Below are 13,973 nucleotides of genomic sequence, written 5' to 3'. Positions count from 1 at the left end.
ACACAAATATTTGTATCCCATATGAAAAATGCATGTTACTTCTCTCTTCATAAACTTTTGTCTTCTCGTTTAATATCTAAGAAACTAAAAGTTAAAATATACAAAACAGTAATTTTGCCTGTAGTATTATATGGATGTGAAACTTGGTCCCTTACATTGAAAGAGGAACATAAATTGAGAGTATTTGAAAATAAGATCCTTAGGAAAATCTTTGGACCTAAATGGGATGAGGAGACAGGTGAGTGGAGAAGGTTACATAATTTAGAAGTACATAATTTGTATTAATGTCCAGATATTATTAGAATAATTAAATCAAGAAGACTTAGGTGGGCAGGCCATGTGGCACGAATGGGAGAGGAAAGAGGAGTTTACAGGATTCTTGTTGGGAAACCTGATGGTAAGAGACCTGTAGGAAGGCCAAGACGAAGATGGAGGGACAACGTTGAGATGGACCTAAGGGAAATCTGTAGGGATGGAAAAGAGTATATAGATCTTGCTCAAGATAGGGAAAGATAGAAGGCCTGTGTTGCTGCAGCCATGAACCTTCGGGTTTAAGAAGGCTAGAGAGTTAGTTAGTTAGCATATGAAAAATGCACAATATTCAATAATAGTGACTACAGTACATACCTCTGCCTTAAAAAAGTTGGAGTCGGCGATTCTTCATGTTGTTGAACCTGTGAAGCAGTCTCGACATATCTATGTTCAATGCTCGTTTCTTCTCAAATGCCAGAAAAACAAGATTTGCCAGGCGCTTGCTGCACATTGACAGTCTCTGAGGGCTATTGATGCGGGTTAACACAGAGAAAGTGGATTCACACAACGCTGTACTGCATGCAAAAGTTCTTATGCCAGCAAGTAGAGCATAAGTGTCTTCGTAGGCCATTCTAGTTTTGTACAGTTCTTTAAAAGTATCAGGGGAATCCAGTTTCTTGAGATATGCATTGGCAACAGTTAGTTCCTCTTTTGACGGAATGGTGATTCCAAAGGCTGATAAATATTCAATGTTGCTAAATTGAAGGGACTCAGCCGATGATATAGCCTCCAATAAGTCGTCGTTATTGGTAAAACGTCTATTTATTTCTGTTAGCACAAGATCTAAACATTCGTAGAATATTTGTGTGAGAGATGTGAGCTTTTCCTCTCCTAGGACGTCAGTGATAACGAAGTCTTGCAACTGTGTATTTCGTTTTCTCTTTCTTGTGGGGTGCTCAACAATCTCGTCATGAATTCCATCCTCTTCTAGCAGTACATTACTTTCTTGCAGAATGCCTTCGTACACATCTTCCTGACGCATGCTCCTTAATGTTTCTGTGGCAGCTTCAATCATCTTTCTACCAGCATCCAAATGAACATTACGTGCTTGAAGCATTTTATCAACTGGGCTTAATATTTCAAGGATCTTTTTCATGAACACTAAGCAAAACCGAAACTGAGGTTTGCTAATGACTACAAGCAAACCAACACTTGCTGCTACGTCATCCCCGTTAAAATTTCCATTTTTCACCAACTGCAAAACATGAATTATATCTCTGTAGTTTTCAAATATTGTTCTCGTCATTTTTAAATGTCCTGACCAACGTTGTTCTAAAAGTCGCGAAAGACTTCTCCCCTCGTATAAAATGGCAACTTTTCCCTTTTTTAGAAAATTGCGCAACATGGAACTCTGTTCGAAAAAGTGTTTAATTGGAGAAATTTCATCCACACATTTAACAATTACCAGATGTAACCGACGGTTAAAACAATGAACGTAAGGAATTAGACGCCCAAGCCGTTGCTGGATTAAAGCTTGCACACCCCCTTTCTTCCCACTCATAACTGAAGCCCCGTCAAAACACTGGCTGAGCAATTTCGCACTATCCAAACCATATTTCTGAAAAATATTTAGTGTTAGATCTGCAAAAGACTCTGCATCAAAAGCTGACAGTGTTTCTATGCACAGAATTGATTCCATGACTGTCCCATTCTTTACATAGCGGATTCCTATGGCTACGTTTTCTCTGTTGTTTTTATCTCGTGTACCATCTTCAAGCAAAGTATACAAAGGAACATCTGCACCATTAATGTCACTAACAATGTTTTCACGTACGATGTCAGCCATTATTTCAATAATGTCATTTTGAATTTCAGGGGACAAGTAAGATGCGTTTTTAGGCACCTGCTTAAAACAGTCTGCCAGTTTCTCATCTTTTCGAAGCGTGAACTCGAAAAGATTTCGAAACAGGCTTTGTTCCTCATGTTCTTCAAAGTGGTACGTTCCCCTAAGAGGCAATTCGTTTATTGCAAGGAACTGAATAACTTCAGCAATGCTCTTGATATAATATTGATTCTTTTCAAGAACATTCTGATTGACTAGTGTAGAAATAGATTTTCCCACCAACGAACGGTTTTGCTTTTCTGCCCACCTTGACATTGCTTCTATGTGTGTAAGTGTCGCATCATGTTTCACTAGCCCTGCTTTGGTTTTATCGAGAGCTGCCTTCCAGTTCTTAAAACCTTTAGATGTAAAGGCCACTTCTTTGCATCCGAAAGGCCGATATTGTCTACAAGCATAGCAGAACGCTGCATCTAGAAATTGCGAATACTCTAACCATTTGAACCTTTTAAACCAGTCACTTTGAAAACACCGTCCATCAGCATTTCGGGGGTAATGTTTGAGTTTTAGCTGTTTAATTTCCTCACCTGGTTTGGAAATGTCCTTTACTTCTGTAGGCAAGAAATCCTCTTCTTGATTGGAGGCAGCCGTAGATGGGGAAAGAGTAGGTACGGTGGTCGCCGTGGTCAAAGATTCAGATGTTTTTTTACGAATTATAAATTTATCCATGGTGCTGGGGAATCGTTAAAATATCACAATACTACACACCAAGGACGAAACATGGTTATATTATTCGTCACTAAAACCACTCACTATCACACGAATCAGTTTTACGAAGATACGAAACACAATAACACCCGCGCAAGCGCGAAACCTTCTTTACACGAATGAAGAACTCAACGAAGTGTCTTTGTCAATGTTTTTCCCCGACAGGGCATGGGCAAGCCCTTATATTCCACCCCCGACCGGGCAATAAAACTTCCCTTCGCAAAACTTGGGAGCCGATGACCTTTGATGCAGATGGAAAGGACCTGCTACAAGGGAAAGCCAAAAGAGGGGGAGCGAAGGTGCATAGATCCCCTGTGGAAGAAATTTGGAGAACCTTCTAAATACTTCCCGTTACTTAAACTTCGGTTTATAAACAAGATGAACAAATGTGATAGCTGCTCTTCTTGTACTGTGAATGTATCCTTCTATCAAGTTATGAGCAAATAATATCCACACTCTACATTTTCACTTGTCACGGCAAACAAATTATGCAATAGTTTTACCTAATACCAGGGGGCTGACGACAACGCCAGGGGGGGGCTGACGACAATGCCAGGGGGGGCTCAGCCCCCCTGGCCCCTGCCTAGCTACGGGCCTGCTTTAGATCATTTGTTGGTGTTTAATATTATTCATTGTTGTCATGTCAGAAAACAGAAACAGCCTGACAACAATAGTAAACGCAATATTCATGTGTCACAGTACACCATTCTCCAAGAGGTTTTTTTTTTTTCGATGGAGCGGTACCTCGTGGAACGCATGAGGATTTTCAGTGGACCATATTCTGCTTTCTTGGGCTGTTGTGTTAACATAACCATTCAAATGGAACCAAGCTTCATCAGTGGAAAAAAAAAAACAGAATCAAGAATTTTGATGCCATTTTCTTCGATGGGAGATCGAAACCACCTTCAGTACTTCCAAGCGTTTATCCTTATCAAGGTTTTGCTGTTCTTGGACAGCAACAACACAATATGGTTGTAGGGTAGTTTTTTCACAGCTTTATGAGCACTGGAAATGACAATTGGGACGCAAGTTTCCTCAGGCTTCTGATTGGAGATCGTTGCAGACATGTACGCACATCCCCCACTGCGGCAGGTGTTGAAACTGATGGGTGAACACTTTATGTTTTGTCACATACACTTCCGGTTTCTCGAAATAGACGCAATAGTCGTAAAACAGTTTGCTTTGTGAGGTATAGAAGAAGGAGGGCATTTTCTTGGAAAACCTATTGCACATGTGTGTAAGAATGAGTAGAGGCCGACACACCAGTCTCTGTCGCGGACCAGATCCCAATTCTCGCTTCGTCTACATCCCTCTTAGCATCACATGTTCTACCATGCTCAATGTAGACAAATGGTTAGCACTCTCTCCTCTGATGCAAGTAGCCGTAGCCTGAGCTTGATTCCCCGATGGACCTTCCCTATGGCAATAGTGATAACGTCATTGCCTTCGAATCAAGGAGTCCATGGTTTGATATATGATGGAGACATGTAGTGGTTCGGATCCCACTTTAACTGTATATCCAGTCCCCATTAGCCTTTCTGTATATAAAGTGGACTTGAAAAAAAAATCTAAAACTTCATTCCTGAAGAGATCTCAAAATGTTGGTGTTGACCAGCACCGTAAAGACAATTGGGGAGCTACTTGAAAAGAAGTAGTAGGCACAAGTCTTGAATGTCAGAAACCAGTGGTATTTATAATCCCATGGGTTTTTTAATGAAAGGATGAAATTAGTACCAGATACATTGCTAGTGTGCTACACAATCATGTACTACCAGGTGTTTTGGTATGGCCTCTGCAACGTCATAAATCCAAGATGGCCCTGCTTCAAGCACTAACAAAAGACATTGGTCAGAACTCCTTTAAAATTCGTTTTTGACAATTTTGCGAAGAAACATTTTTTGTTCAGTATTGAAAACAGAACAAAAATTAATTCTTACAGGTTTTTTCACATCTTTCACTGTTATGGAGATATATAGACCTATCCAGTGAAACTATTTTGTACCCTTTTCTGCAAGGATTCTAAGCAATATTTTACTTGACATTCCAGCATATAAAGGGAAAAAAATACTATTGTAGTGCATGGCCTTTGTGACATTAAACATCCAAGATGGCTGCCTCTGCAGACATTTGCAAAGAAACCATATCTCCTTTAGGAGTCATTTTGACCATTTGTAAGTTCGTTGGGTTTTTGCATGATGGGAAGACACGTGTATGGAGGATGCCTTCATTTGGAGTCACGCAATCATATATTACTAGGTGTTTTTCTGGAAAATGTGTCCGAGACCATACATGGCATGGGGAATCTAAGATGGGCACCATGGAGGTTCTGCACATAAAATACTGTCCATATCCTAATTTAAAGTTTGTTTATCAGATTTTTCCATAGGCGTTGTATGTTAATATATAATACTATCATTTTTGTAACTACAGTAGTGTCCAAAAGTTAAGGATGAAGAAGATATGAGAAAATGTTTTATTAATGAAGTGCCAGAACTGCACAAAACATAGTGAAAATTAATGAAAAGAATATCTGGTATACAATAGAGTAGAATACATGAAATTAACAATTCTTTTAGTGCTAAGACACACATGCAAAAAATAAGAAAATTGAAGATTACTTCCTTAACGGAAAAAAGATGATAGTATGGAGTATAGTTACCCCTAACACCTACCCAGCCTTGCAACTACGTAGCACACTCTTTAGAAGCTAGTTCAAGAGAACTACGGGCAGTTGGTTCCATTCCCCCCGAAGAGCAGTGCGGGGCTCTGGGAATGTTCTTAGTGGAGGATGGCAGGCTGCAACTCATCTCCTTAATACATTATGGGATTTATTTCTGGAGACCTTGGTGGCAAGTCCATGTGGTGACTTCATCATCTTCAAGATAGTCATCCAACAATTTGGCACAATGCACACATCCTAATCAATGCTGACTGACTCCACTGTAAAATGGGTCCTTCTGTGCACTGGATCAAGTGGGACACACACTACTGAACATCTGGCAGAGGGATCAGCTGTCCTGAGTCTCCGGTACACAGTTTGGTGAGAGAAAATCTACTCTGAGTCAGCTTCAAGTTCTGAGGACAGTTGCCTTGCAGGCATCGTCCCGTTTTGTCGTGCAGTTAAGTCCAGATGTAAGCCATGTTGTGGTGTTGACATTGTGGACGACCTTGTACTGGCTTATAATGAACATCTACTATGTACAGCCTGGAAATAACTGTGGCACAGTCGACGCTGCTGTGACTTCATTCTCTGTTTGACCTACTTTCAGGTGTCTGATGATTCTTCACTTTAAAAAAGGGTCCAACTGACATCTTTGTGCCATGTTCTTACCATACAGTGCACACTTTCCGTGCTTTCCAGAATTCACCAGCATGCATCAGACTGGTGCACCAAAAATGACTTCAAATTTGGTGAAATTTGGAAATCTTCATACTGAAACAAATGAAAGTTAGATTCAGAACGCACATGCATATTCAAGTTTATCAGGAAAAATTCATCATCAGTGACTAAATCACAGAAGATATTTCATGAATATTATTATATTTTCACTTAATGACATCTTATTTTGCATGTGCACTACAAATTTAAGTGGTATTCTTTTGTAAAAATATTGAATATTGCAAAGGGATGCTTTCCTGCATGTTGCAGCAGAAGATGGGCTCATATTTTGATGCATCTGCATACTTTATTTCACTTTTCGTGAAAGTGAAGAAGCAAGCAATAGTATTAAAAATGTCAACGGTTTATGCCTGCATCCAGTAGCATATGCAGGATTTTATCAAGGAATAACAATAATTATAATTAATTAATTAGCTGAATTACTACTAATACTACTACTAATAGCACTACCACTATTAAGTAGTAGAGATCTACATATATATAGTATTTATGGAAGCAATAGAACAAAATTACTTTTTAGTCATTTGATTTTTATCAAATTCTGGGAGCATTTTTTTGTTTCTTTGTTACGAAATAATTGTCTGGTCAACGAGGTGAGACATTTTAAGTGTGAAGAAAATCCATAAAAGCAAGAAAATATATTAAAATTAATTGAAATAATCAAAGTATGGAACTCATCCAAGGAGCTGCTGTGGTCTGGTAGAGCGTCTGACAACCACATCGGAGTTCCAGGTTCCAATTCCCGGAATTGGTTGGAATTTTTCAGCTTCTTCCTCACATAAAAAATGTCCCCGATAATTCACATCTGGATTGTGTCGCTGTTCTTACAACAATGGGAAGGCAGACTGGTGACTGTATTATTGTCCACCTAGCCTTTGTCTATACATTAGCCGCTTACAACGAAGCAAGAACTTTTTTTTAATTAATTCTCATTTTTCACACAAAAAAATACATGTTCATTGAACACTGGTGTACGTAGAGGGGTGGCTGATGGGGTTACAGCCCCTACTAAAATTTTGAGAAAATCAGAATTTTCAAATAAAAATCCGTTAAGAACTTTAAAAAATCAAAATGTGTAAATGCGAAACCTCTTTTAAAGTGTGTCCGATTACCATTTTTGTCTTTGAATACAATTTTAATCGACTGAAAAGCTAAAAAAAATACGAAATATTTTTTTCTGCTTCCTGCCCTCCAAAACGAAGTCTCGTACTATCCATATTACTATTCCAGCCTCCCGAAAAAAAATCCTGCGTATGCCAGTGTATTGAACATTGTTGGAACTGATACAAAACAACCTTTTTCCTATTTGAAATCACAGTTACGCTTATATTTTATTTTCAAGAATTTGTGTTTATTTTCACTCTGATATACGCGTGGGGTTGGAATGCAGGGCCTTTCTCCGTGCTGCATGGAAATAAGAATTCAAATTATTATTATTATTATTATTCATAGTAGCAGTAGTAATAGTATTGTCACAAATCTTTGACTGTGGTAAATTGGCCGTTTTGATTTTTTTCCACAGCAATTTTCATATTATTTCCCAATCTCAAGGGGGGGATTGAACCCCATAACCCCATCTTGCATACGCCACTGCCTGCATCCAGTTTATTCACCCTCCTTGCAACAAAATCGGCATGACATTCCATACTATTGCCTACAGAACACATATCATGAATCAGAAAACGTTTCAGTGCAGACGCTATTTTGATTCACCAGCCACACCAACTCTTGAGGCTGGTGTAAATGATGACGTCATGGTTTAACCTGGTGAAAGCTTTGGTGCACCCTGCTGAAATACTGAATGCCAAAGTGTGCAGGTCTGATATACTGTGTTTTGTTTACCTTTGAATCAAGGACTTATTTCATGCTAGCACTACTCTTGCCTATGCACATAAGGTGAGTTACACTCCTTGATAAATATTTGTGGTGATCGTGAACTCTTCCCCTTCCATATTCTTAGTTTTTTGGACACTTAGCCTATTATGGTAAAGGAGTAATGACATCATATGTGACTTCCTCATTCAACATTCTCTGGAGCTCTAGATAGTGTGAATATGACAGGAACAACAGTCTTTTCATCCTCATTTTCTTCTTTTCACCCCCATCAACATTTCTGAAAAATTCTGTCATCATGTTCGGGGTGACCCTTTTCATTCAAATGCCAATCTCCCTGCTACACCCTAAGACTGCATTTTGCAGACTAACAATGCTCTGGAGTTTAGACTCATGGGACTCGAGTTGTGTGCTGTTCATGTGTTTGCGATTGTCCTATTTCATCTTATCATCATTCATTCTCACCTTTGAAATTAGCCAAAAGTGGCAGAAACGCAAAGTAAAATAATTCAATTCATTCATTCATTCTGTCATCATGTTCATTGAATCCAAAACAAAGATTTGCAAGATATTGAAGCACATCATCTTCTGCGGAATCAAATGCATTCAACAATCACTTCTTTGCAAGTACTCCTGTACCTACACAACCTGGGATATCTTTAATATATAGTGTGAAGGCTGCTGCCTAAGTGACCCTCACTCCTTTTATCAAAATATTTCCAAGTATGGAGTACAATAAAAGCAGAAAAGGCACATGCAAATCTAGAGGATGAAAAGAAGGTCATTCATTCCTGTCATATTAACACTACCTATAATTAAGGTACTCACGTTTTCCGCGAAGCTGTTTTACATTATTTTCTATTAATTTCGGTAGCCACTGCCACCATCCTCATTGGAATTCGTTGTGTTGTTGCTTGGCACGTTTCTGTTGTACCTATAGTACCATAGAATATTACAGTTGACATCATGTGGTTACAGACAGAGGAAATGTATATGCATGTGTCGGGATCAGTCCCTGCAACATACTGAACTGTGTCTTTGTAGGCAGATGAAAAGTGTGAAAACAATGACTTACAAGACAGATCAAAATGACGAGGAATTTGACGAAAGTGACCACTGATGGTATGATGTTTCCCAAATGATTACAACTATTCTTAATCTTGATAGCAGGAGAGCTGCTTAAATTTCAAAAGACATTGCAGTAGTCACAGCAAAGGTGACGTTATTATTCCTTCACCATAGTACGTAGTTATAACAATAATAATTATTATTATTTTCACTTGTTATTTATTAACAGACAATGCCTCTGGAAAAATCTGATAACGAACTCTAAATGGTGTGGACAATATTTTATGTACAGAACCTCCATGGTGGCCATCTTGGATTCCCCACGCCATGTATGGTCTCGGACACATTTTCCAGAAAAACACCTAGTAATATATGATTGCGTGCCTCCAAATGAAGGCATCCTCCATACACATGCCTTAGATGTTTAACGTCACACAAGTTATGCACCACAATAGTAAGCATCAAAAATATATGATAGACAGTAATTTTTTCCCCTATATATCCAGGAATGTCAAGTGAAGAGTAAAATATTGCTTAGATTCCTGGCAGAAAAGGCTACGAAATACTTTCACTGGATATATCTCCATAACAGTGGAAGATATGAAAAAAACTGCAAGAATATTTTTTGTTGTGTTTTCAATTCTTAACAAAAAAATGGCTCTGCAAAATTGTCAAAAACGAATTTTAAAGGAGTTACGATCGATTTCTTGTCAGGGCGTTGGTTGCAATCTTGGATTTATGAAGTCAGAAAGGCAATATGCCACAATTACAGGCAAAACAAATGGTAGTACACTAGAGATGTAGTAATTTCATTCCTTCATTTAATCTCTTGAATCCCAGCCTGTAGATAGAGAGCATAATCCCATGACCATGCTATGCAGTGAGCATTAGGCAACACCTAGCAATAGTGCAAATGATCTATGATATTGTGATTGATTTGGTGTTTTAGGTCCACTTTATGCTCAGTAAGGCTAATCAGGACTGGACCTACAGTTTAAAGTGGGATCCTAACCACTGTGCCATGTGCCTGCACTGGGTATCAAACCCGGGAGACCTTGATTACTAGACGACGACGCTGCCACTGTGCCATCGAGGAGGCCCTCAAATGATTGGAATTAACATTATTAAGTACTCCATCAGACACATGTAAAGGGGTGTTGAAAATCAAACAAACACAAGAAAAAATGTGAAAATCCAAACTATATTGAAAAAACTGTCAATATCGGATGATCCGATTTAGCGTACTCCATGTCGGCTCTCTTGTTAGTCCATGCACACAAATATTTTACAACATGCAAAAAAAAATTTTTAAAAAATGCTTCAATACATTTGCCAGGTGTTGACAGTTCTTCAGCCACAACGGCAGGATGAAAATCAGAAGTCATTTTTAAACTTATAACACAGATTACCACGTGCATCACTAAAAGGATCCTTCACGTATGTCCAAACTCCAACAGACTTTGCCTCAACTTCCACATCGGATATATCTGAATATTCAGACTCACTACAGTCACTCTCCTCTTCTTCTGGAACATAATCCAATGAACTATCCTCCTCCTCCATATTTTTCTCCTTTTATTTTACAAAATATGCAACAAAACAAAAACAAACAGGTCTCCTCAATAGCACGGTTACGTACTTTCAGCAACAGATGGTGTAACGAGCGTGCTTTGCTCATTGCTTGCGATAGTCACGTGCTCAAATTACGTCAGAGCAACAGGTAGACTTCAGTCCTCCCGACCAGAGGCATTCGTACGTTTTCTTGGCCATTACCATGCAAGAATATTTCCCTTTCGGCCAACAATACCAGCTACGTATGGGCCATACATAGTGGTAGGAGGGTATGCAGGCTCGACTACAAATGGGATTACAAATGCCCCTGGACTATTTAGTGCAAAAAAAAAAGATACGAAATTAGATGGGCCGTACAAAAATTGGGCCTGGGATACCAGATGTCTATCAAAGATTTTTTCCCCCCTTTCTTTAGGCATGTCCTAACAGGATCAAAAGAGAAAACTCGTCCACATCAAAATTTCTGCGGGACTTATGGCCAGGGACTGGATTACGTGGAGTTCAGTTTAGTTTATCTGGCTTTCTTGGTGTGTGCTACTTCTTATCAGTTCACAAGCACGATTTTGGGTTTTCCATCAGGGACCAAATTAAGAACCATGTACACCAAAGCGTGAGAATGTAAACAATGATAAGCGGAATGGGACTCACCACACTATCATGAATTAAATGGCCCTATCTGCAACACTTCTTCTTTTGTTGGTTATACTTCAAAATAATTAAAGCATTAAAATTATATTTAATGTAACTTAATGTAATGTAATGTAACTTCATTGACTAAGATAAATATAAAAAATGCATTTAAGAAATACTATTTTTCTTCATATGATAACATTCTAGCACTATCCACAATGCTTCTTAAAACATTTAACTAATTAAAGCATATGAATGCATGCATATATGTATGCATGTATACAACACTACCTTCTTATATAGCAATTTAATGCTGGAAGTATTGTAGCTACAAAGTGTGATTAATTTGCAAAAAGGTATTGTTGCAAAAATTAAAACAAGTTACATGGCTCAAAAGAGAAATACGAGAAGTGCTGAAATGTCATCAAAAGACGAAATTTAAAGATTGTTAAACATAATTTTACACGTGTTAATTATTCTGAAACTTCAAATACTTTACCAACCAATTGTATATTTTACCTCAAAGGTCAAACAAAACTTACAGAGGAAATTATCTCATAAAACTGAAGTTACTTCTAAATAACATTCACTTACATTACGATTTTCACCCACCAAAATTTAGAATACCAAAATTAAGAATACAAAACAATCTAATTTTGTCTAACCTAACATTTATGGAAATATTTTTTCTATACGCTTTAATATATAAAAAAAGATCAAGCAGTTCTTGGGCTTTGAAAAGATTACCCAAAGTAATTGTAGTTGTTGCGGAAAAAGGTTGGGAACCTTAATATGGATAAATATACAGGACTTGTAAATTCAGCGTGGCATGGGGAGCCTGACCTCTACCAGGCACGTCCCTCGGGTGGCGGATGAGGGATCCCACCAGATATGGTGGGGTGGTCCGAATATAGAATAAGGACCCATGGACCAACAGGGAGCCCAGTGCCTGGGGGCTTAATACTGGGCCACCATCTCTCTAGGGGTAAAAATATAGAGAGCCAGCCCGAAGGGCGAAGACCAACGGTTCCAGAGGCGGAAGAGGATCATGGAGAAAATCCCAACGGCAATGGAAGCAGAAGAGTTACGACCTTAGTGGCCAATATGAGCCACTAAGAAGCGGATTGGATATCTCCGTCAAATATCCAAAACCAACTGCTGCCTTGCAGGGGTGTGGGAGCACCAAAGGATATGGGAGAAAACCCTGAAAATAAAAATCAGCCTGGTCATTGGGCTAATCCCCCACACCAAACTAAAACTAGCGGATTCAGAGAAATAAAGGTAGCCTCGGAAAGGATGGATTTAGTAGAAGACGACAAGCAAGGAAATGGAATATCCGAATTGGAACTTGGAATATTAAAACAATTAATGGAAAAGAAGTGGAGATTGTAGGAGAAATGGAAAAGTATAAACTAGCAGTACTAGGACTAAGTGAAGTAAGGAAGAAAGGCAGTGGCCTTGAAAGAGGATATGTGCTGAGATATGCTGGAGTAAGTAGAGGAAGAAGAGCTAAGGAGGGAGTTGGAATAATAGTTAATGAGCAAATGGAAGAAAGGGTGGAATCATGGGAACCAGTGAATTCAAGGATAATAGTAGTTAGACTGAAAATGGAAGAAAGAATAACAATAATACAAGTTTATGCCCCGACAAATGATCAGGACATATTGGAGAAAGAAGTTTTCTATACTCAATTACAAAGAGTAGTGAATAAAGAGAATGAAGAAAATAGGAAGGTAATATTGATGGGAGATCTTAATGGTAGAACTGGAAACAATAGGATAAGGTCACATGGTTTTATGGGACCATATGGAGGGGAAAGTGTGATAAATGAAAATGGACAAAGATTAATAGAATTCTGTGTAGAGAACCAATTGCTACAAGGAAACTCCTTTTTCCAGCATAAGAAAATTCATAAAATCACTTATGAAGCTGAGGGAAGGGAGGCAAAGAGTATAATAGACTACATAATTTACGCAAGAGCACTTCGATATGCCTTTATGGATGTAAAGGTAATTCGAGGTGCTGAATTGAGTACTGACCACAGACTGCTAATAGCTATAACAAGATTTAAGAGGAATAATAGAGAAAGAGATAGGAAGTTTGAAAAGATACAAGTAAAGCAGTTGGCTAAGGAAGAGAAGAGAAAACAGTATAAGGAACTAGTAGAAGAAAAATTGAATGAATTGGAAATAAGAGGAATGGAAATTGACAGTATGTGGGAAAAATTTAAGGAAGTGATACTGTATGCAGCAATTGAAGTATGTGGCAAAGTTAGGGTGAATACAAAAAGGAAAACAACTAATTGGTGGACGGATGAAGTAAAAAGGAAAGTGAAAGAGAAAAAGAAAGCATGGAAGAATTACCTATAATTAAGATCAGAGGAACATAGGTTAATATATGTGCAAAAAAGAAATGAGAGTAAATTGGCTGTAGAGGAGGCAAAGCGAAAATCATGGGAGAAGTTTGGAAATGATATTGAACAAGGTTTTGTAGAACATAGAAAGCAGTTCTCGAATATGGTCAAAAGCCTGAAAGGAAAATGGGAAAAAGCAGCAAGAGCTATAAGAAATAAGGAAAATGTACTAGTCATAGGAAGGGAGAATGTGATGG

General features: G+C 38.4%; 1 protein-coding gene across 1 annotated transcript; it reads right to left on the bottom strand.

Moving 5' to 3' along the window:
- Nucleotides 1–634: 634 nt before the first annotated feature.
- Nucleotides 635–10,724, bottom strand: LOC145978773 (zinc finger MYM-type protein 1-like). The gene is made up of 3 exons (XM_083111589.1): nt 10,571–10,724; nt 1,718–2,349; nt 635–1,507 (listed from the first exon to the last, which is right to left on the bottom strand). Exons 1-3 carry the CDS (start codon nt 10,722–10,724, stop codon nt 635–637), a joined length of 1,659 nt encoding a protein of 552 aa, XP_082967715.1.
- Nucleotides 10,725–13,973: the final 3,249 nt, after the last annotated feature.

This window comes from Lepisma saccharinum, chromosome 25 (genome assembly GCF_977018435.1).
Source record: "Lepisma saccharinum chromosome 25, izLepSacc3.1, whole genome shotgun sequence".
Classification (NCBI taxonomy): domain Eukaryota; kingdom Metazoa; phylum Arthropoda; class Insecta; order Zygentoma; family Lepismatidae; genus Lepisma; species Lepisma saccharinum.
The sequence above is the reverse complement of the archived record's forward strand: the minus strand, read 5'-3'. Positions and strand labels throughout refer to the sequence as shown.

Bases quoted from the DNA above. Each gene is read 5' to 3' on its own strand.
- LOC145978773 (XM_083111589.1), bottom strand. From the start codon at position 10,724: ATGGAGGAGGAGGATAGTTCATTGGATTATGTTCCAGAAGAAGAGGAG. The intron at 2,350-10,570 runs GTAATCTGTGTT...TTTCTACACTAG, and splicing joins TCCTTTTAGTGATGCACGTG to TCAATCAGAATGTTCTTGAA. The intron at 1,508-1,717 runs GTAATTGTTAAA...CATGTTTTGCAG, and splicing joins TTAACCGTCGGTTACATCTG to TTGGTGAAAAATGGAAATTT.